Source organism: Cheilinus undulatus, linkage group 18 (genome assembly GCF_018320785.1).
Source record: "Cheilinus undulatus linkage group 18, ASM1832078v1, whole genome shotgun sequence".
Classification (NCBI taxonomy): domain Eukaryota; kingdom Metazoa; phylum Chordata; class Actinopteri; order Labriformes; family Labridae; genus Cheilinus; species Cheilinus undulatus.
The window spans coordinates 3,629,375-3,649,123 of record NC_054882.1 but is presented as its reverse complement, the minus strand read 5'-3'; the positions used below and the strand labels follow the sequence as shown (position 1 = coordinate 3,649,123).

Sequence of the window (19,749 nt, the reverse complement as noted above, 5' to 3'; positions counted from 1 at the left end):
TACATGGATTTTTTTTCTCAAGAACAAGTGTATTTGGGTCAATTATGTTGGGATTTTATCAGTGAATAACTATAATCTGCTTTATTTTTCCAAGTGGGTCATGGGGGGGCGCGTAGCTTTTCTTAGATATGAGTGGGGAGGCCCTAAGAAAAAATGTATTTTCATCCAGGGATGGGGGAATATAGTAGCGAGGAATCACTCCCATAATTCCTCCTACCTTTGATATTATTGTTTGTTTTTGTTTTGATTGAGAACCGCCTGACTTTAAAAACCGCTTTTTAAGGACACAGATGTAATAAACAGAGGCATGCAAAATTTATTAGAAAAAAGAAAAAACATTTTTTTCTTTTTGAATCATAAAACTAACTCCTTTATTTGGAAAAAACGTCTGTTTTTTCTGTTTTGTCCACGGACTCGCAAAGAAACAAACAACGTCACAGCATTTCCTCATCACCTCTTTAATTTGATTAAAATGAAAAAAGGAAAAAAGCAATATATTAGCATAATCTGTTAAAGTGCAATCATAAGAGAATATAATTTCATCCCACGCAGTCAGAAAAGAATCATGCTGAAGAAATGGATCATTTGCAGTCCATGATATGAAGAGGAAAACAGCGATCACCGAGACACAGAGCGCTCTGTGGAAACCTCTCTGCTCTCCTGGTACGCCGTGTAGCGATCCCGGAACTCATGGAGGAAGTTGTATTGCTGCAAAATAGAAAACACCGCTGGTAAATTCATGTTAAACCTCATGATTGAAGCTGATTATTATGGAATAATAGAAAGAACAATGATTAAAACAGGTTTATCAGAAGATATTTAAAGTCTCACCTTCACTGTCTGTATGGCTCCTCCTCCTCGGTGCTCCCGCAGGATTTCTATCGCTTTGTTCGCCGTCATCGCTCCAGAGAGCTGGAGCAGCAGACAGGCAGCGACTGAAGCAGCAGAAAAACCATGACAGGGATCAGACATGCAGAGATTTAACATTATATAAGACAAAGAATCATGCACGTAAAAGCAGAAGGAAAATATTCTTACTTAATCCAGAGCGTCCCAGGCCTCCGTAACAGCTGAAAGAAGGAAAAAAGTAAAAAATCCCGTCAAACGCTGAAAGCTGAGGCAGATTAGGTAACCAGAGGGGAACCGTGTCACTGAAAATAGACGTCTTCTCCTCAGGGCTGTCTGCCACGTCAAGGAGGTTTAAAAATACTTCAAATATTATGAAACACAAAGACTTCATCACACCTAGAAATTCACATTAATTTTTAACCCTTTCTCCTCCGATTAAGAGCTTTTCTTTTATGTTTGCATGCTTCACATTTGCACAGTCTACTCAAACACAAGGTGAGCGCTCTCTGCGTTTCTGTTGCCTGGTGAGCAGCTCGGTCAGCTCCCTCAGGGGTTTGAAGAGCCTCTCAGGAGCTTTCAGCTGATTTTACAGGAAGACAGATGAACGAGCAGTGTCCATTTTTACTGCTCAGGCGTGTCTGAGCTGCTGTGAGAAACTCACAGCAAGCTTTTTTACTTTTACACATGCAAGGCCGCCCATAAGGAGGGATAAAGGGAGTTTTTACGGAGGCCCAGCCAAACTGGAGATCAGCAAAATAATGGTCCATTGTAAAGTTAAACTGTGATAATCATATTTTATCCTGTTAACTGGAAAATAACCTTTCTTATCAATGCAGAAAACCTCCAAATTTTTCTTATTTGCATAAGGGGTAGTATAAAGTCTCTAAAATGTAAACCCTTTTTCTTAAAACAAGTAAAAATGGGTTAAACATGGGTGGAAAAGGCAGTAAATGAGATTTTTTCAAGAAGCATACAAAGGTTAAGAACAGTGAAATTGGGTTTAAAGTGGCAAAAATGAATAAACACAGGCAACATGGGGCCATTCTCTGGGTTTTTCAGGGGCTATTCTCTGGGTTTATCAGGGGCCATTCTTTGGGTTTTTCAGGGGCCATTCTCTGGGTTTATCAGGGGCCATTCTTTGGGTTTATCAGGGGCCATTCTTTGGGTTTTTCAGGGGCCATTCTCTGGGTTTATCAGGGGCCATTCTTTGGGTTTATCAGGGGCCATTCTTTGGGTTTTTCAGGGGCCATTCTCTGGGTTTATCAGGGGCCATTCTTTGGGTTTATCAGGGGCCATTCTTTGGGTTTTTCAGGGGCCATTCTCTGGGTTTATCAGGGGCCATTCTTTGGGTTTTTCAGGGGCCATTCTCTGGGTTTATCAGGGGCCATTCTTTGGGTTTATCAGGGGCCATTCTTTGAGGTTTTCAGGGGCCATTCTCTGGGTTTATCAGGGGCCATTCTTTGGGTTTATCAGGGGCCATTCTTTGGGTTTTTCAGGGGCCATTCTCTGGGTTTATCAGGGGCCATTCTTTGGGTTTTTCAGGGGCCATTCTCTGGGTTTATCGGGGGCCATTCTTTGAGGTTTTCAGGGGCCATTCTTTGAGGTTTTCAGGGGCCATTTTCTGGGTTTTCAGGGTCCATTCTCTGGATTTATCAGGGGCAATTTTCTGGGTTTATCAGGGTCCATTCTTTGGGTATATCGGGGGCCATTCTCTGGGTTCTTCAGGGGCCATTCTTTGGGTTTTTCAGGGGCTATTTTCTGGGTTTATCAGGGGCCATTCTCTTGGTTTATCAGGGGCCATTCTCTGTGTTTATCGGGGGCCCAGCCAAATCTGCTGGCAGGCCTGCATACATGCACTACACTCCTGAAAACTGAAACTGAAACTGAAATTGTGAGCTTCTAAACCACTCACAAAGTCACAACTAAAAATCAAAAGTGTGGGAGTATTTTGAGCAATTTAAAGATGATGTAAAATTAAAGTTGTTGAAATTGTTTTGTCATCCCAGTAAAAAGTTTTTAAAGGAGCCAAAAAGTTTAGAAAGCAAAAATTAAATGTTTTTTTTTTTCACACTGATACATTTGTTTAGATTTTGTGTTTCTATTATGCAGAGCATGTCCCTCTATATGGAGGCTATAGCCATTAACACTAGTTGTACCCCCCCATCAGTAAACAGTCTTTAGATTCTGAGTCCGGTAGTTTGACTTACTGGATCACAGTCCTCCGGTTGGTCTCCAGGCTGACCTGCAGCTCCTCCAGGATCTGGCAGCACTGCTCCAGCTCAGGGGCATCTCCGTCTGGAAAGGGCCAGTGGTGAACAGTGAAGTCTCGCTGACGGTAAGCTTCAAGCAGGGTGGGGACCCGGTACTTATTAAGTTCTCCTCTGGTGCAGAAAACAAACACCTCCTGCACGCCCTGGTTCTGTAGCTCCTCTGACAGCGAGAGGGGAAACGAGATAGGACACTAAACTTATACACAGCTGGTCTAAGCTGTCTAAGTCTAAGGAACAGGTTTATGTTAAAATAATGCAACAGTAACAAACCTTTAGAAGCTATAGCAGTGTGGCTTTTATCTTTATTAAATTGTAGATTTAATTTCAGTTAAAAAATGCTAATTTTCCCATATGTTTACTCTCACAAATCCATCATACTCTGGATTAGTTTTCTAGAAAAAAAATCACCAGTCTGGTTGTTATCTATCAAGGAAACGAGACCATGTTATGTTGTTTTTCCTCTTAAGCTTGACATGTCTACCTGCTCTGCTGTGACTTTTCTTAAACATTAAAAACAATGCTAAAGTCTGCGTGTGTCGTCTTACCAACATCTCTATCCAGGTTCCTCCGGATATCTTTGTATTTGCAACCTGAGAAAGAAGAAATCATAACAAAAGTTAACATTTTATTATTGACAACTGCACAAAAAGGAAAGAAAAACTGTAAAATAAAACCCTAAATTATGTTTTTACCTGGTAAAGCACAAATGCCAAGAAACTGTGAGCTCTCCACGATGGACAGAGGTAACCTAAAGGCCAATGGAAATAAGACACATGAAACTGGTGATATTTTATTGTTTTCACATTTTTTAAGAGGTTTGTTTGGTCCCTTGTCTAAACCCCTGACAGCTAGAGAGAACTGTTATCATCAGTCTTGATCCACTAAACTTTTCCCCTTCTGACAGGAGGGAGTCAGCCAATATCAAAACAACACCTGGTTATGAAACAGCCACAAATGATGCAGTAATCTCCATATTGACCTGACATAAACATCACTCTGATAGAACTAACACATTTCCTGGTTCCCTGAGTGAAATGTAAAATCACTGAGACTCACCAGGAGATGTTTAAAGGAGTCCGCTGCTCCTCTCCAACCTCCTCGTCTTCAGATGAGGAGTCAAACTCGTTCGTCCTCATGTCCACAGCACTAAAAGAGTAGAGAAGACTGAGCAAACAACCTCACACTGTAGTAAAAGTATTTAAATTTGTAATGCTGTCATACCTAATGATAACACATCTTTAAATAATATAATGTTGGATGTCTCTGCCAGGCTTTTATGTTATGATGACATAAGATGATGTTTCCAACTCTCTCCACTGTCCTCATATATCAAATAAAAGAACAAAAATGCCCAAAAATAAATCTGAAAAAAAAAAAAAAAAGATGTGACAGAGTTTTTTGTTTTCAGAGGCTCTGCCCTTTCCCAAACGCTATGTATTGGTGTTTTTCCAGATGAATGTGTGAAAAAAAAAATCCATCTGGCATGCCAGGTTAGGCTTTTTGAGAACTACTTTTTTAAAAAATGAGACTTGAATGTTTGCATGAATTGTAGAGTAAAACAAACTCTGCTACAAAAAATATCAAACTGGTATTTCTGACACACATTTCATGTTAAAGAAATATTGCAACTTCTGCAATTTCAAAAAAATACAGCCGGACATATGTTGCAATACTAGTAATTGCTAGTTACAAATCAAGGTAAATATTCTGATACCATGACAAGACAACCCCTTTAGACACCCAACAATGAGTCATTTCTTGGTTTGGTGCAAAGACATTGACAAAGTTTTAGTGCAATAAGGATGTGTGCAGGAGTTTGTCTGCAAATTTGATGGATTATGTGTGGATTTATTCTTCTTTTTAACATCTATCTTACGGCAGACGTGTGTTCTTTTCTTATTTTTGTTGTTTTCGGTACAATCAATTGATTGAATGAAGGAGACTGTATTGTTAAAAACACGTGGTATCGAGATGTTTTGGACGACCCCAGAATATGCGGAATTATACTGGTGTTTACGTCCTTACGTGGTTGTATCGTGTGCAGCCACGTGTCTTAGTAAACTGTATTAAATGGGTTAAATCCTTGTATGATAATGAACCTTTAAAGAAGCTGACATGTCAGCGTGTTGCCACGCTACAAACTAACCTATACACTATGAATTAATCATGCTACCGCCAGGCTATCAGCTAGCTTTTGTCCAAGATTATCCAGAAGTATAATGGCTTCAACAAGGATAAAACATTAAACGTTATTGTCAGAAACTACGACTCTGTCAGCGGGAGTTTGAATGAAAAACGCTCTGAGACAGACGTGCACCCTAAACAAGCTAACGTTAGCTTTCAGCTGCACATACGTCGAAATAAGAGGGCATTTAAACGAAACCTTGTCGTTACCACTATAGGAAATGAACAAGTACCTGTTCTCACACGATACACGTATCACACATTATCGATTAAACGTTATATCGAAGTCGTTTTTCTCCATTCTCACCCTTCACGCCGTCCTCCTGTCGTCTGTTTTGACAGACGTCAGCTGCTGCCTCGATTTGAAAACTACTAAAGGACCGCAGCCAATCAGATTTAGCGTTAACCCTCCTCAACATTACGCATGCGTATGTGGGCTTATTTTAAACTACGACCTTGCTCACACGGGCGGGGTTAAGGAAAAAAAGACGACTTGTGTAAACCCCAGAGTTAAAAAATTGCACATTCTTATCTGCTTTTAATAGTTTTAAGGCACAATGTTGATTCAGAAGCTTAATTTCGTATTTTTAACATACATTTTAACAGAAATAAAATTTATATGAATGTACGCTGAATACATCATTCATACCCTTCCTTTATTTACATTAGGAGGACAATGTTACACAAACACTGGCTTTTAGTCGTATATTTAAACATTTTTACATATCTTAAACAAATTTTAACGTATTACTGAAGCAACGTAAAGCGTCACGTACTTTAATTTCTTTGCTTTACATCTTATAATGTTAAATATTTGGTTCTAATAATATCATTGCAAATTTCTTGCTATTTTATGGCCTATTTATGTCATTAAGATTGGTTTTAGATATGTTTAAGATGCTTTATTTAACGCCTTTATGAAAGTTACACAAATACAGGAAACATTTCACATAAAAGCACATTAAGTACATCAAGTACAAATTTAGGTGAAAACTTTTCTACCTAAAATAAAGTATGTGTAATTTCTTTTGGCCGAGAAATCTTAACACAGAGGTATTTCCAGTGGGGTATTAGTATGATTCATGACTCAGTAAAGCTGAAATCACAGAGCAGCTCAGTGAGCGTCACTCAGGACATCTGCTGTCCGCAAGGAGCAGCGCACAGAGCAGCGCGGAAACACCGCAATTAATCACCGCAAATGAATGGAAAACCAGCTATTTTTCTGCGCAAAAGAAGTGAATCTGGAGACTCTAGTTGTGCTCTTTTTCTGGAATGAGTTACCGGTCTGTGGATGCATGCAGAAGTGACACTGGAAAGCTTTAACTGAGGTGAGTTGATGCTTTCCTGAACATCAGGTACTCCTTCACTCCTCTGATTTTGGTGGTTTCTAGGATTCACATAGATTTTCTTACTTTCCATTCCATATTTCAGGTACTATAAGATGCTTTTAAGTGTCTTGCACGTACGACATAGTCTTACAACCTACAAGAGTAATGTGAATTCAGCGTAAATTAATGCAAAAATATTTAAAAATAACCCCAAAGAGTTGTTATAAACCGATTTAAGGGTGAGTTTATGGTATGGATCTGTAAAACATAAGGGTATATCGTGTGTTATTATTTATTCATCTGCTGATCCGTGCCTGTCCTTCTGTCAGCAGACCTATAAGGAGAGATCTTGGCTCCTGCAGCCGTTTCCCCTGCAGGGCTGAGCTCTTTGGCTGGCTCGTCACTTCCTCAGCAGAGGGGCTGCTGGCAGGGTCCACATCAGAGCAGGTACCACAAACAAACAGGAGAGCAGGCAAGGAGGTCACTATACCAAGGAGAAAATGTTAGACTGATAGTAAATATGCAGGTTTAAGTGGGCAGAAATAAGAGTAGATGTTGATTGGTGCTGTGCTCTTTGCTGATTGGTGTTAAGGTTGCATATGCAGTGTACCAGAACCTCCAAACTTATTTTCCATTACCTGAAAATGCATAGTTCTGCTAAAAACTTCAAAAGCTTCATGCTTGTAGGCAGAAGCATTATGGTACAGTGATCAATGGATGTTTAATCTTTTTATTCAAATCAATTATAGCTAATATAATTTGTTTTTTTTTTTTGTTTGTTTTTTGAGAAAAAAAAAATACATAACACTCTTTAATGACAAAGTGAAAACAGATTTCTATAAAGTCATGTCAATTAAATAATGTCTCATTAAACGTACGATAAAGACACCTGTGTCTGTAAGGTCCAGTCACTGGTTCATCAGTATTCCTGGCAACCACTACACCATGGAGACAAAAGAACACTCCAAGGATAAGTCAGAAGATGGAGACAAAAACATTTCCAAGGCTCTGAACATCCCCCAGAGTTCAGTTAAATCCATCATGAAGAAATGAAGGACTATGTCACATGTGTAAATCTGCCTAGATCAGACCGTCCTCACAAACTGAGTGTGCAAGAAGGAGACTAGTGAGAGAAGACACCAAGACACCTATGACTACTCTGAAGGAGCTCCAAGCTTCAGCAGCTGAGATGGGAGAGACTCTGCAGACAACAGGGTTCTTCACCAGTCAGAGCTTTATGGGAGAGTGGCAAAGAGGAGACACTGTTGAAGAAAACTCAGATTCAATCTGGACTAGAGTTCACCTCAAGGCATGTGGGAGACTCCATGGTCAAGAGGAAGAAAGTTCTTTGGTCTGATGAGACCAGAATGGAGCCTTTTGGCTGTCAGACAAGATGCCAAACACTGACATCACCACAAACACACCATCCCCACCGTGGAGTATGGTGATGGCAGCATCATGCTGCGGGGATGCTTCTCGGCAGCCGGCTCTGTATATGTTTTACCTTTCTCTGTGTTTGGAGAACACAGGGACAGCTACAAAGAAATGGTTTTAGGACAACAAGGGAAATGTTCTGAAGTGGCTGAGCCAAAGCCCAGACCTCAATCCAATAGAGAATCTGTGGCTGGAAAAAGAGCTGTTAACACCTGAGCTTAAATTCAAGTAGACTGCAGATTTTTGTTCTTTGAGTGTTGTATAGAGGTTTAAGTTTCACTTGCTGAGAAGAAAACATGTAAAACTATCTATGTAATGGTGTAAACATGAAGGGAAGTTTGATAGATGGGAGCAGAAACAACAATTTTTGCACTTATAACCAAAACAAAGCCGACGCTGTGCAGGATTCTTGCTCTTTAAGTGTCAATAAGAGGTTAAAGTTTCACTTTGCTGGGAGGAGAACAGATGAACATCCCCTCTTTGTTTCTATTGTGTGAATGTAAAACTATCTGAGGTTTTAAAGGCAGAGGGATTCACACAAAGAGGAGCATGCTCTTCTTTGTGGGATCGGCCTGTAGGGCTGTCACCATACCAGAATTTTAACTTTAATTTGGTGCTAGTAAAATACAAAAACAATACCAACACCTGTTTGATATCACAGAAACAAAAACAGAAGTCAAAGGCAACCAAAATTAGAAAATTTGTTGTTTTCAGTCATCAAAGACTGCATGCAAACTCCTTTGCACTCTTAGTTCCACTGAAACATTTACATGAAAAAGATACGGTACATTCTCAGCTGCTGAAGTTTTAGGGCCCACCGTCACCTTCTTTATAGCAAACACCCATATTTACCAAACATTTTTAATAAAATATAGGGCAGTTTGGACTTGAAATGGATCATAATATCTGACGGACCAAAGAGATGGAGACATATCCTTCAAAATAAAAGCGCACCATTGACCTTTTGCCACTGACAATGGTCCCATCAGCTGAAAACCAAGAGTGCAGAGCATGAAACAGGTCATGCCGGCTTCAGTTTGTGCACATTAACATCCGATTGTTTGCAAACTGCCTTGTTTGTGTCTCTCTCTCTGCAGGTCATGAAGCCCCAAGAGGCCGAGCTGGTTACTGAAATCTCAAAGGTATTCTGCTCCTATCCTCATTATCCAGTCTGAGTTTGTTAAAGGGACAGTTCACCATTAATTCAAATCTCTAATTACTGAAAAAAGATGCATACAGTGAATCAAGGCTAAAAAAAGTATTATATATTGATATATATTTTTGACTCGTATTTCTTGTCTGCTGTCAGTTACAATGCATGGTGTCGGAGCTGAAGACGGGCTTCACCAGCGCTCTGCTGGAGCTCAGTCAGATCCAGCATGGAGACACGTACCTGAGGGAGGAGCTGGAGGAGAACCGGAGGAGCTGCCAGAAGAAAGCGGTCCGTCTGGAGGGGCTGGTGGAGGCGCTGAGGGTGAGACACATCACATTTAAGCTTCACTGCACGCTGCATCCACATAATACAAAAAACAACCCACATTATTGCTACTTTCTCGATTGTTTGGAAATATTTCTTAGATATTCGTAATGCTTTCAACCTGAAGATGCAGGGAAATAGAAGTTAACTCATGTACGCCTGTGGATCAACTAAAACCTTTGACTTTTGAGTCTTTTTGTTTTGAACTTTTTGTGTTTTTTTGACTTTTACATCAAATTTGTTCAGATCTGTCATTGCATGTTGATAGATGGTTCATGTTGGTATATGAGCCTGGGCATCTCAGGAGAAAAAAAAGTGCATTATCAGCAGAAAAATAGTTATCAATATTAAAAAAAAACATTTAAAAAATGTTACTTAGAGGCAAAACAAAACGAGAAGAAGAAAGTGGAGATGTGCAAGCCTCAGTCAGTAACGCTGTCACAAAGAGAGATGTTTAACCCCCAATTCCAAAAAAAGTTGGGACACAGTGTAAAATGTAAATAACCTAAACAACATATCAGATGTTGACATTTTAACATTGCAGGAAAAATATGAGCTCATTTTGAAATTGATGGCAGCAACACGACTCAAAAAGGTCAGGACAGGGCTATGTTTACCATTGTGTAGCATCTCCTCTTCTTTTAACAACAGTCTGTGAATGCCTGGGAGAGGAATGTTGTCCCATTCCTGTCTGATGTAGGACTCTAGCTGCTCAACAGTCATGGGTCCTATTTGCTGGATTTTTCCTTTTCTGATGCTCCAAATGTTTTCTATTGGTGAAAGGTCTGGACCCGTACTCTTCTCCCGTGAAGCCATGGTGTTGTGATGGATGTGGTTTAGCATCATCTTGCTGAAATAGTCAAGGCCTTCCCTGACAGAGACGTTGTCTGGATGGGAGCATATGTTGCTCTAAAACCTCTCTCTACTTTTCAGCATTGATAGTTCCTTTACTGTCCGCTGATAATAAGCTGGATGGTCCGTCTTCTGACCACAGAACAGTTTTCCATGTTTCCTCAGTCCACGTTAAGTGAGCTTTGGTCCAGAGAAGATGGCGTAGTTTCTGTTCACATTTGGCTTCCTCTCTCCATGATCCAGCTTTAACTGTCATTTGTGGATGGCACGGCCAACTGCCCTGACAGAAAAATGGTTTCTGGAAGTGTCCAGAATCATGCCTGTTTTTAGTGCAGTGGCCCCTGAGGGCCCCTAGATCACATGCATCCAATTTTGACTTTCAGCCTTGTCCCTTGCTCACAGAGATTTCTCCAGATTCTCTGAATCTTTGGTTGATATTATGGACTGTAGATGGAGGGAGATTCAAAGTCTTCACAGTTTTACATGGAGGAACATTTTTTTGAAATTGTTCTTCAACTTTTAGACTCAGTTTTCCCAGATTGGTGAACCTCCACCCATGTTTAGTTCTAAGAGCATCTCTAAAATGCATCTTTTGTACCCAGCTATGTTACTGACCTGTTACCAATTAACCTAATTGTTTGCAAAATGCTCCTCCAGCTTCTTTTCATGGGTACTACTTACTTTTTCAGCCTTCTGTTGCCCTGTCCCTATGTTTTTGAGACGTGTAAATTCCAAATGAGCTAATATTTTATTGTAAAATGGTAAAATGTCTGTTAGATTGTAAAATGTTGTAGTTTAACTCATACAGTGGAGTCTTCCTGCAGGAGGAACTTGGAGTGATGCAGTGTCAGATCTTACAGCTGTACAGTCACAAACAGAGACCTCTGCAGGAGGGAAAGAGCTCCACACCCAAACACAGAGAAAGGTAAAACATATTTAACCCTAATACCTGTCTTCTTGTTATAAAGATATAACACTATAACCAATCAATGATCTTCATTTAGCTGCATCAACATTGTTCTGAAGGTTTTTGTACAAACTCTGATTATTCTTATTTAAAATATTGTGTTTTTTACACATAAAATGATGTAAAGTTTGTAAATGTGACATTTCTGCTAATCTGAACCCACTCAGAGAGTTACTAAGTTTTTGTTCTGGAGCCACATTACGTCTTAATTTGAAATATTATTCCCCCAGAAAACCTTAAAAAATGAACTTTGACCTCAGAAATTAATTACATTGATCAGTTTGTTTCCAAGACTTATACTGAAGGCTTTAATTTTCAGACTTAATTGTCTCATTTATCCCATTTTTGCCCTTTTTTCACCATTTTTGCCACTTTTCACCCAATTAAGCTACCTTTGCTTTTAAATACCACTTTTTCCCTCTTTTTTTGCAACTTCATTTTGCTACTTTTCCCCATTTTTTGCCACTTTTATCCCATGTTTTGCCCATTTAAGTTAGCTTTTGTCATCAAATATCACTTGTTTCCTATTTTTTGCCCTTTTTTTGCCTCTTCTTTTTGCCACTTTTTCCCCATTTCTGCCCTTTTTCAACATTTTTGGCCACTTTTCACCCATTTAAGCTACCATTTGCCATTAAAATACCACTTGTTTCCTCTTTTTTTGCCCATTTTGTGACTTTGTGTTGCTACTTTTGCCCATTTTTCTGTCGCTTTTATCCCATGTTTTGCCCATTTAAGCTACCTTTTGCTATCAAAATCCAACCTGTTTCCTATTTTTTTTTTTGCCCTTCGTTGCCACTCTTCACTGCTTTTTGCCCATTTTGGTCACTTACGTCTCATTTTTTGCTACCTTTAACTTATTTTTATTGCTACTTTAAGCTATTTTTGCCACTTTTCACCACGTTGAAAGGTATTTTTCAACAATTTGGCTCTTTGGTTGAGCAGGGTTGAGTAACACTGGTTTACAGGATACCTATATGGAACTATAACATGAAAATGTCAGCATGTTCAGCTGATAATGACTAGCTAAAGAGCTGCTAATTAAAGCAGCAGGCTGCAGTAGAAACCTGTCACCTTGTGTTCTCAGCAGTGATCCAGCAGAGCCGTCCTGTGATCGTAGCCAGTGCGAGTGTCCGTCTGCTCCGTCCACCTGTCTGTCCAGAGGAAAACTACTCCTTCACTGTTTCCTTCAGGGACTTAAAGCCGGACTGAGTGAAGGCACAGGTCAGACCTGTCTTTAAAATAGACTTAAAGACTCTGTAAAGTGAAATCCCCTAGTTCTGTGTGATTTCCTTTCGTCTCATCTTCTCTCGTCTTTACTGTGTAATATCCTCTTTTTTCCTTGTCTTGTCACTTCTTCTCTCCTCCAGTCTTCTCTCTTCATGTCCTTTCTCCTCTCATCCCGTACTGTTTCATCTCATCTCCTCGTCTTCACTCTTGTGTCCACTTGTCCCGATCCACTTGTCTCATCCCTCTTGCCCTGTTTTGTTTGATTTGTCACCTCTCTTGTCTCGTCTCGGCTTCTCTCGTCTTGTCTCTTCCCGTCCCATCTCCTCCTGTCCTGTATTGTTTTGACTCATCTCCTATCTCCTCTTCCACCTCATCTCCTCGTTTCCACTCATTTCCTTTTGTGTCGTCTCTGCTCGTCTCCTCTTGTCCTCTTTTGTTTGTCTTGTCATGTCCTGTTTTGTCTCCTTTCTAGTCTCCTCTTGTTTCCTGTCATCTAGTTTCATCTCCTCTCCTCTCCTCTTGCCTCATATCCATTTTTCTGTTTCGTTTGTCTCGTCTCCTCTCACCTCATGTCGTCTCATCTTCAATCTTTCATATCCTGTCTCTTCTTGTCCTATTTCGGTTATCTTCTCTCATCTCCTCTCTCCTCACTCTTCTTGTGTCCACTTGTCTCATTCCACTCGTCTTGTCTGTCCCTCTTGCCCTGTTTTGTTTGTCTAGACATGTCATGTTTTGTCCCCTTTTTTATCTTCTCTCATCTCATATCTTCTCCACATATCTCCTCTTGTCCTGTTTCATCTTGTCTTGTTTGTCTCCTCTCATCTCTTCATCATATCTCCTCTTGTCTCATCTCATCTCCTCTCTTCAGGTCCTGTCTCCTCTTGTACCGTATTGTTCCATCACATCTCCTCGTCTTCACTCCTCTCATCTTGTCTCTTCCCATCCCATCTCCTCCTGTCCTGTATTGTTTTATCTCTTATCTGCCATCTTCTCTTGTTCCCACTCATCTTGCCTTGTCTCTTGCCCTGTTTCGTTTGTCTGGACATGTGTTTTGTCTCCCTTCTTCTTGCCTCCATTTGTCTCCTGTCATCTAGTTTTATCTCTTCTCATATCCTCTCCTCTTATCTTGTGTCCACTTGTTTTGTCTCCTGTTTCGTTTGTCTTGCGTTGTCTTTTTCATCTCCTCTCACCTCGTCTCTTCTCTGCTCCCTCATGGCTCTTCTTGTATCCTCTCGTCTCATCCTGTCTTGTCTCGCCATCCTCTTTTGACTCTTCTCATTTGGTCTAATCTCGTCTTATCTCATCTTTTCTTAAGTTGCATGAGCTATAAAGACATTTTTGTCCATTCAGTTTGTGTGACAGGATCCACTTAGTGGTTAAATTCCATTTGGTTTTTTAATTGCTGAAATATAAGCATGGTAAATAAAAGTTTCAGTGTTTTAATTTTTGTTGTAGATGCTCGACATCAGGTGGCGATGCAGCTTCTTCACTCTGAGTGGGAGTACGTTTCGACTTTAAACCAGCTGTACGACAAATACAAGACTCTGCCTGCTCACCAGACGACTGCAGAGCCGTAGTAAGTACCAGAATGTAGCAACACTCACCTAGACTCAGGTAGGGGACTGGAGGGCTGCCAGTTTAAGACCCAGATGCCTTTTAAATAACCTTTAATTTCTCCTTTCTAAAAATGCAAAACGTCATGGAAAAGGAGAAGCACATGAATGCAAAAGCATACATTTAGAAAGTCTTCTTCTTTGGTGCAAACTTAACTTCATAGTTTCCTCTTTGACATTGCTGTGATTCAGTCAGACGTACCTGAAGTTTGTGGAGCAGCTGCTGCAGCGACATCTTCTCTTCAGAAACACGCTGCAGGAGCGATTATCTGCAGAACACTGGAAATCTCTGGTTGGAGACATCCTGGTGCAGCTCATCGGCCAGAACGATGTAAGATTACGCTCTGTGGAAACAAAGAGAGCAGTCTGATTATCAAGAAGCTGACTAATGCTCTGTTTGCTCTTTTCCAGACAGCGTTTTCAGACATGTACCTCGGATACACGACGACCCTGGCTTCTTTTCTCTCACTGGAGTTCAACAGACTGAATCATCCTGAGAAGAGCAGCAAAACACAGGTATGCACAAAGAATTCTGCATTTTCTAACAGGTTATGACTGCCACATCTTTATGGTGAATCCCCTAATCAAAGCAGCTCTAATGAAGTGCTGATTTCTGGACAAGCTCAGACTATTTTTCTGCATTAAACAGTGTAATGGAAAATATTTCTGCAGAGCTAGTCTTTTTAGGGCCTCATGGTGGTTCATAGGAAGAAGGTTTCTGGTTTTTCCCCTCGGACAAGGACTCCTGTGGAGTTTGCATGGGCTCTCTCAGGGGACTTTGGCTTCCTCTCAGTGTAAAAACATGCTCATTGTGGTAACTGAGAATGCTAAATTGCCCATAGATGTGAGTGTGAAGATTAGTCTGTCTCCATGTCATATTTTGTGTTTCCATTTTGCAGAGTCGACAGATGGAGAGAGAGGAAATGAAACTGCTCTCTCTGCTGTTGGCACCTGTCTCTCGAGTCCACAGCTACCTGAGCCACATCCAGGTGAGTCAGCGGCCACAGCCTGGACACGTTTTATAGCTGCAGATCGATAGTAGAGCTCCCGACCCACATCTCATTATATTTATACAAGACAAGATGATTCCAGGCAAAAACATTAAACCAGTGAGGATGTTTCTAGAAGGATGGAGAAGCCTCATGCATCAGTTAGTGAAAAAAACATACAAAACTTGGTTTACTGACACTTTAAGCAGGTTTCAAAATATTTTAAATATATAAATATTTGGCTAGGTCTCAGAAAGCGCCCCCTTTTTCCCCTCCTTATTGACGGCCTTGTTTCCACATTACTATTCTTGAATCATGGCTGTGTTCAACCTCCTTCAGGTACAGTGGGGATCCCCGGTCTCTGGCATCTTTATTTTGGGGGTCGCGGGCTGAAAAGGTTGAGAATCACTGGTTTAGAAGAGGCAAAAACAGGCAGAAAAAAAGTGATGGAAAGGGTGTAAAATGCACAAAAATGTGTCAATATTGGTGTTAAAAAGTGATGAAAAAGAGTTAACATTTGATAAAATTGGTGTATAGGGGCAACAGTGTTATCTAAAAAATGTTCTTAGTTTTTTAAGGCACCTGGTGACCCCCTCTAGGAGTCTCGCAACCCCCAAGGTTGAGAGCCACTTGTCTAGAGGATTCTGGAAACTTCCAGAGGGGCATTTATCTCGTGCCTTTGAGGCTAGATCATGAAAATGATGGTAGTTTCTTAATGAACCGCTGCCTTTTCCTCCACTTTCCTTCTGCAGAATTTGTTGCAGTGGACGGGTAAAGAGCATCCTGACTGCAGCCTCCTGCTGGGAACCGAGCGAGCGCTGAGGAGCGTTTTGTCTCAGTGTCACGTGATCCTGGAGGAAGACGTCCGATGGGACGAAGGAGAAGGAGCTGGGCAAAGGTCAGAGATCACGGATAGTTCATCATAGTTCATGTCTGTCACCTGTTAATAAATATTTTTGTCTGTGTGGTTTGGCCCTTTTACAAAAGTAGTGATAATCTTTATATGTATTCTCTGCAGCTGCTCTGATGCAGCGGCTGCTGGATCGTCTGCAAACTGCTGCAGGAGGAGCCAACAGACCAGAGAGTCACAGCAGGAGTCCAGCGCTGCAGCTCAGAGGTGAATGTCGCCCTCTGCTGGCTGCAGACACAACAGAAAGCAAGCTAACAGCCTGAAACACAAGGCTGTAATCTTGGTCTAAAACACTCAAAAACTGCCTTTGCATTCACTTTGTCTAATCTTAGAATTGGTTTGATGATCTGAAACATTAAAGTTTGACAAATTTGAAAAAAAAGAAATCAGGAAGTTAGTATTTGCTCTTTGCAGCACTGTCTAAATAGACAATAAAGTCCTGATGAAGTTAAAATATTTTGACTTTCCTCTCTCAGAGACCACCAGCCGACCGCCGGCCTCACTAACGGTGTCGACAGCTGCCACGCCATGCGTCTGGAGTGCTGGTCCTGCAGCCCGGTGAGGAGGAAGGGCTGTGGAAGAGACCGGAGCGTCCAGAACCAGCCAGCCCGGGACTGTGGACACGCTTACTGCTCCCTCCTCACCCCGGACGCCACCGGGTGGGGGGAGAACAGCGACTCAGGCCAGGGCACCTACAGCCAGCCCACCGGGAAGGGAACCAACGAGTTAGAGGGACCCCGCACCAACCACAGCCTGGAGGACTGCGACACGGACCCTGACGACACCTCGGCCTTCGACTACTCCTCGGTGACGTCCTGTAGCCCAGACGGCACGCTGCGCAGAGAGGGGATGTGCAGCAACAGCGGGGAGGAGGAGGAGGAGGACAGCCAGGTCCCGGTGCTGTTGAAGCCCTCGTACTCCCAGCAGCAGCAGAGGGAGGCCCCCCGAGAGAGGGCGGTCTGTCTGAGGTGGCAGATCCCCAGACTGACCCCCCACCCTCCTCTGAGGAACACAGCGGGGACATGTGCAGACGGGCCCACGCCGTGTATCGTCAGCTCCTATGGGAAGAGGCTGGTCAGCGTCAGGAAGGGGTCGCCTCCTCTTCATCCAAAAAGTGCCTTCCGGCCAATCTGGGACGACCCGTCAAAACAGGTACGGAGTTTCATTCTTTAAAGGTTAACTTTTTGGATTTTTTCTTCCGCCTCTGGTGTGAAAGCCACCTTAACAGCGTTGGAAGAGGAGGCGTGTGGGTGAGGAGACGTGCTGCAGAGTTTCACGGTGGAGATGTAAACTTGTATGTCATCAGCATAACGGTAAAACTGAAGACCAGATGAGATAAATGAGGGCGGAGCCAAGTAGATGATGAATAGAAGGGGGTCATACACCAAGCCCTGGGGGATGCCTTGTGTTTTGGGAACGTTGGAGAAGTTGTTGCTGTGAATTAATTATCTGTCTGTGAGATATGATTTTATCCAGGAGAGGGTGCTGTGGGTGATGCTGAGGTAATGTTCCAGATGGGAGAGCAGGATGGTGATGTTGATGGTGTAAAAGGCAGCTGTGAGGTCCATCCATCCGTCCTTTGTCTTCCAATTATCCGGGGCCGGGTTGTGGTGGAAGCAGGCTATGCAAGTCAACCTAAGGGTCCGTCTCCCCAGCAACATTTTCTGAGTTGTTCCCAGGCCGTATAGGATATTGATCCCTCCAGTGAGTCCTGGGTCTACCCTGGGGTCTCTTCCCAGTTGGATTCACCTGGAAGACCTCCAAAGGGAGGCAACCACGTTGCATCCTGTTGAGTAGCCTGAACCACCTCACTTGGCTCGAGCTCCATCCGGATGTCCACCAACATACACCAGGATGTGTCTGACATTGTGCTTAGGATGATGGCCCACTGCAGTGGCCTGGGACCCCCCACATGACCTCCTGTGGGACACGGTTGTAAGCCTTCTCCAAGTCCACAAAACACATGTAGACTGGATGAGAAAACTCCAACGCTCCCTGAGGAAGTCATGCAAGAATGAAGTGCTGGTCCAGTGTCCCAGATTCTGAGACAGAACCTGGATTATTCCTCCTGCATCTCAAAATCAGCCGGAGTCTCCTCTCCAGTACCCTAGATTAGACTCTCAAGGAGGTCCAGGAGGCTGAAAATCTCAAGATGGCTGGAGACTAAGGAGAGAGCTTTAAACAGAGTGTTATGGTGGAGGTGTGATTTGATCAAAATGTTCATCTGCTTTCACGCTGATAATCACTCCCATGTCTATCCACATCTTCAGTTTAGCATTTCTCCAGTCTCCTGATTGTTGTATTTTCCAGACAGCTCTGTGCATCACCTGATGAAACCTCTTCTTTCTCTGTCGCTCTGTGTCCATCAGGCGGATTCAGCTCCAGAGAGAGACAACAGACAGGGCTTCATCCCCATTCCAGGAGCAGCCAGACAAAGCTTTCAGAACTTCAACCCCAGCAGAGAAAACCTGAGGTGAGAGCCTCCATTAAGCCTTTATGGCACTAAACTTCTCCATGCACACTTTTTAAAAATGAGCTAGTATTGTTCTTATTTGTTTATAAATATTATCAGAGTAAACCAAACTGTCCAAGCCTGTTAAATAAAAATGACTTCAGACATCCTTTACCTGCTCCGTCTCTGCAGACCGGGCCTGTCACAGCAGCGAGGCGCCAACCACACAGCAGCGATGAACAGTGGAGGATTATGGGACGACAGCGAGGACAGCGAGGGACCCTGCAGCACTGTTTGAGGACCCTCTCTAAAAAACTCTTCCACATTAGACTTTGACATAATCCATTAGATTATTTTACATCTATTTTAAAGTAAAAGACTCCTGGATCAACGTTCAAGCATGAATGATAAATCAGTAAAAAGAAAGGGAGATTTTATTCCCTATAAATCTGAACCTAAATCATAAACTAAGCATTTGTTAATTGGATCACACAGATTACCTTTTTACTGGTGGAATAAAAACATGGGTTTATTTTGGAAGTTATGGAAAAATACTCAGGAACTATTGCATCCTCTTCTTAGTGAAATATTGAATTTTTAACTTCTCTACAGAACCGCTTTGGTTACTCAGCAAAATAAGATCTCCAGAGACCTGTAAACAGGCTGTAGAATATGTTTTGTTACAATTGGTAGATGAATAAATCAGACGACTGATGGAAAACTAAGTGAAAGAGATTTTTTAATTCATGTACAAAAATTAAAGTTTTATGTCTCCAATGAAAGGATTATTATTTGAATGTACAGTACTGTACAGAACTTTTAGGCATGTTTTGGCCATGATAGCTAATGTTGCTAATGTTAGCAAAGACGCTAACAACAACACAGGATCATACCGCTCTCTTCAGCTGCTTCAGGACAGTTTTCTTCTTCAGCTGCTCAGATAAATGCTGATAAATGCTACAAAACTTTGAGACAGTCCTGTTTGTTGACAATATTAATCCAGTGTAGAAATCCGCGATGGAATTGGCAGAATTGGAGTTAATTAGCAAACTTTACCAGCTGAAGATGGAAAATATGATGCGTTCAGGTAACATCAGTAAATTAGACCAGTGGATCTCAACCTTTTCAGCCTGCGACCCCCAAAATAAAGGTGCCAGAGACTGGGGACCCCCACTGTACCTGAAGGTGGCTGAACAC

The 19,749-nt window shown here is 41.9% G+C and overlaps 2 protein-coding genes across 5 annotated transcripts; one reads left to right on the top strand and one right to left on the bottom strand.

The window, feature by feature from the left end:
• Positions 1 to 293: 293 nt before the first annotated feature.
• On the bottom strand, positions 294 to 5,685 carry cdkn3 (cyclin-dependent kinase inhibitor 3). 3 transcript variants are annotated; one of them, XM_041813066.1, is made up of 8 exons: positions 5,611 to 5,685; positions 4,176 to 4,265; positions 3,812 to 3,867; positions 3,665 to 3,709; positions 3,057 to 3,279; positions 1,039 to 1,070; positions 832 to 935; positions 294 to 708 (listed from the first exon to the last, which is right to left on the bottom strand). In XM_041813066.1, the coding sequence occupies exons 2-8, from the start codon at positions 4,253 to 4,255 to the stop codon at positions 619 to 621; spliced, it is 630 nt and encodes a 209-aa protein (XP_041669000.1). In that variant the 5' UTR covers positions 4,256 to 4,265; positions 5,611 to 5,685; the 3' UTR covers positions 294 to 618. The 3 variants fall into 3 exon arrangements, with proteins under 3 accessions (XP_041669000.1, XP_041669001.1, XP_041669002.1); XM_041813067.1 differs by having other exon boundaries at positions 5,537 to 5,652; XM_041813068.1 differs by lacking the exon at positions 5,611 to 5,685 and adding an exon at positions 4,341 to 4,361.
• Positions 5,686 to 6,463: 778 nt separating this feature from the next.
• LOC121526658 (rho guanine nucleotide exchange factor 33) lies at positions 6,464 to 19,210 on the top strand. Of its 2 annotated transcripts, none has more exons than XM_041813328.1 (15): positions 6,464 to 6,631; positions 6,964 to 7,078; positions 9,163 to 9,207; positions 9,375 to 9,539; positions 11,219 to 11,319; positions 12,449 to 12,582; positions 14,044 to 14,164; positions 14,394 to 14,532; positions 14,613 to 14,717; positions 15,101 to 15,190; positions 15,943 to 16,088; positions 16,209 to 16,307; positions 16,577 to 17,252; positions 18,470 to 18,573; positions 18,745 to 19,210. In XM_041813328.1, exons 3-15 carry the CDS (start codon positions 9,166 to 9,168, stop codon positions 18,848 to 18,850), a joined length of 2,028 nt encoding a protein of 675 aa, XP_041669262.1. In that variant the 5' UTR covers positions 6,464 to 6,631; positions 6,964 to 7,078; positions 9,163 to 9,165; the 3' UTR covers positions 18,851 to 19,210. The 2 variants fall into 2 exon arrangements, with proteins under 2 accessions (XP_041669262.1, XP_041669261.1); XM_041813327.1 differs by having other exon boundaries at positions 12,446 to 12,582.
• The last annotated feature ends 539 nt before the right edge of the window (positions 19,211 to 19,749 follow it).

Coding starts and splice junctions, on each gene's coding strand:
- cdkn3 (XM_041813066.1), bottom strand. CDS start 4,255: ATGAGGACGAACGAGTTTGACTCCTCATCTGAAGACGAGGAGGTTGGA. Junction 3,868..4,175: donor ACTCCTTTAAACATCTCCTG/GTGAGTCTCAGT, acceptor ATTGGCCTTTAG/GTTACCTCTGTCCATCGTGG. Junction 709..831: donor GAGCCATACAGACAGTGAAG/GTGAGACTTTAA, acceptor TCTATTTTGCAG/CAATACAACTTCCTCCATGA.
- LOC121526658 (XM_041813327.1), top strand. CDS start 9,166: ATGAAGCCCCAAGAGGCCGAGCTGGTTACTGAAATCTCAAAG. Junction 14,533..14,612: donor AGCTCATCGGCCAGAACGAT/GTAAGATTACGC, acceptor GCTCTTTTCCAG/ACAGCGTTTTCAGACATGTA. Junction 17,253..18,469: donor GGGACGACCCGTCAAAACAG/GTACGGAGTTTC, acceptor TGTGTCCATCAG/GCGGATTCAGCTCCAGAGAG.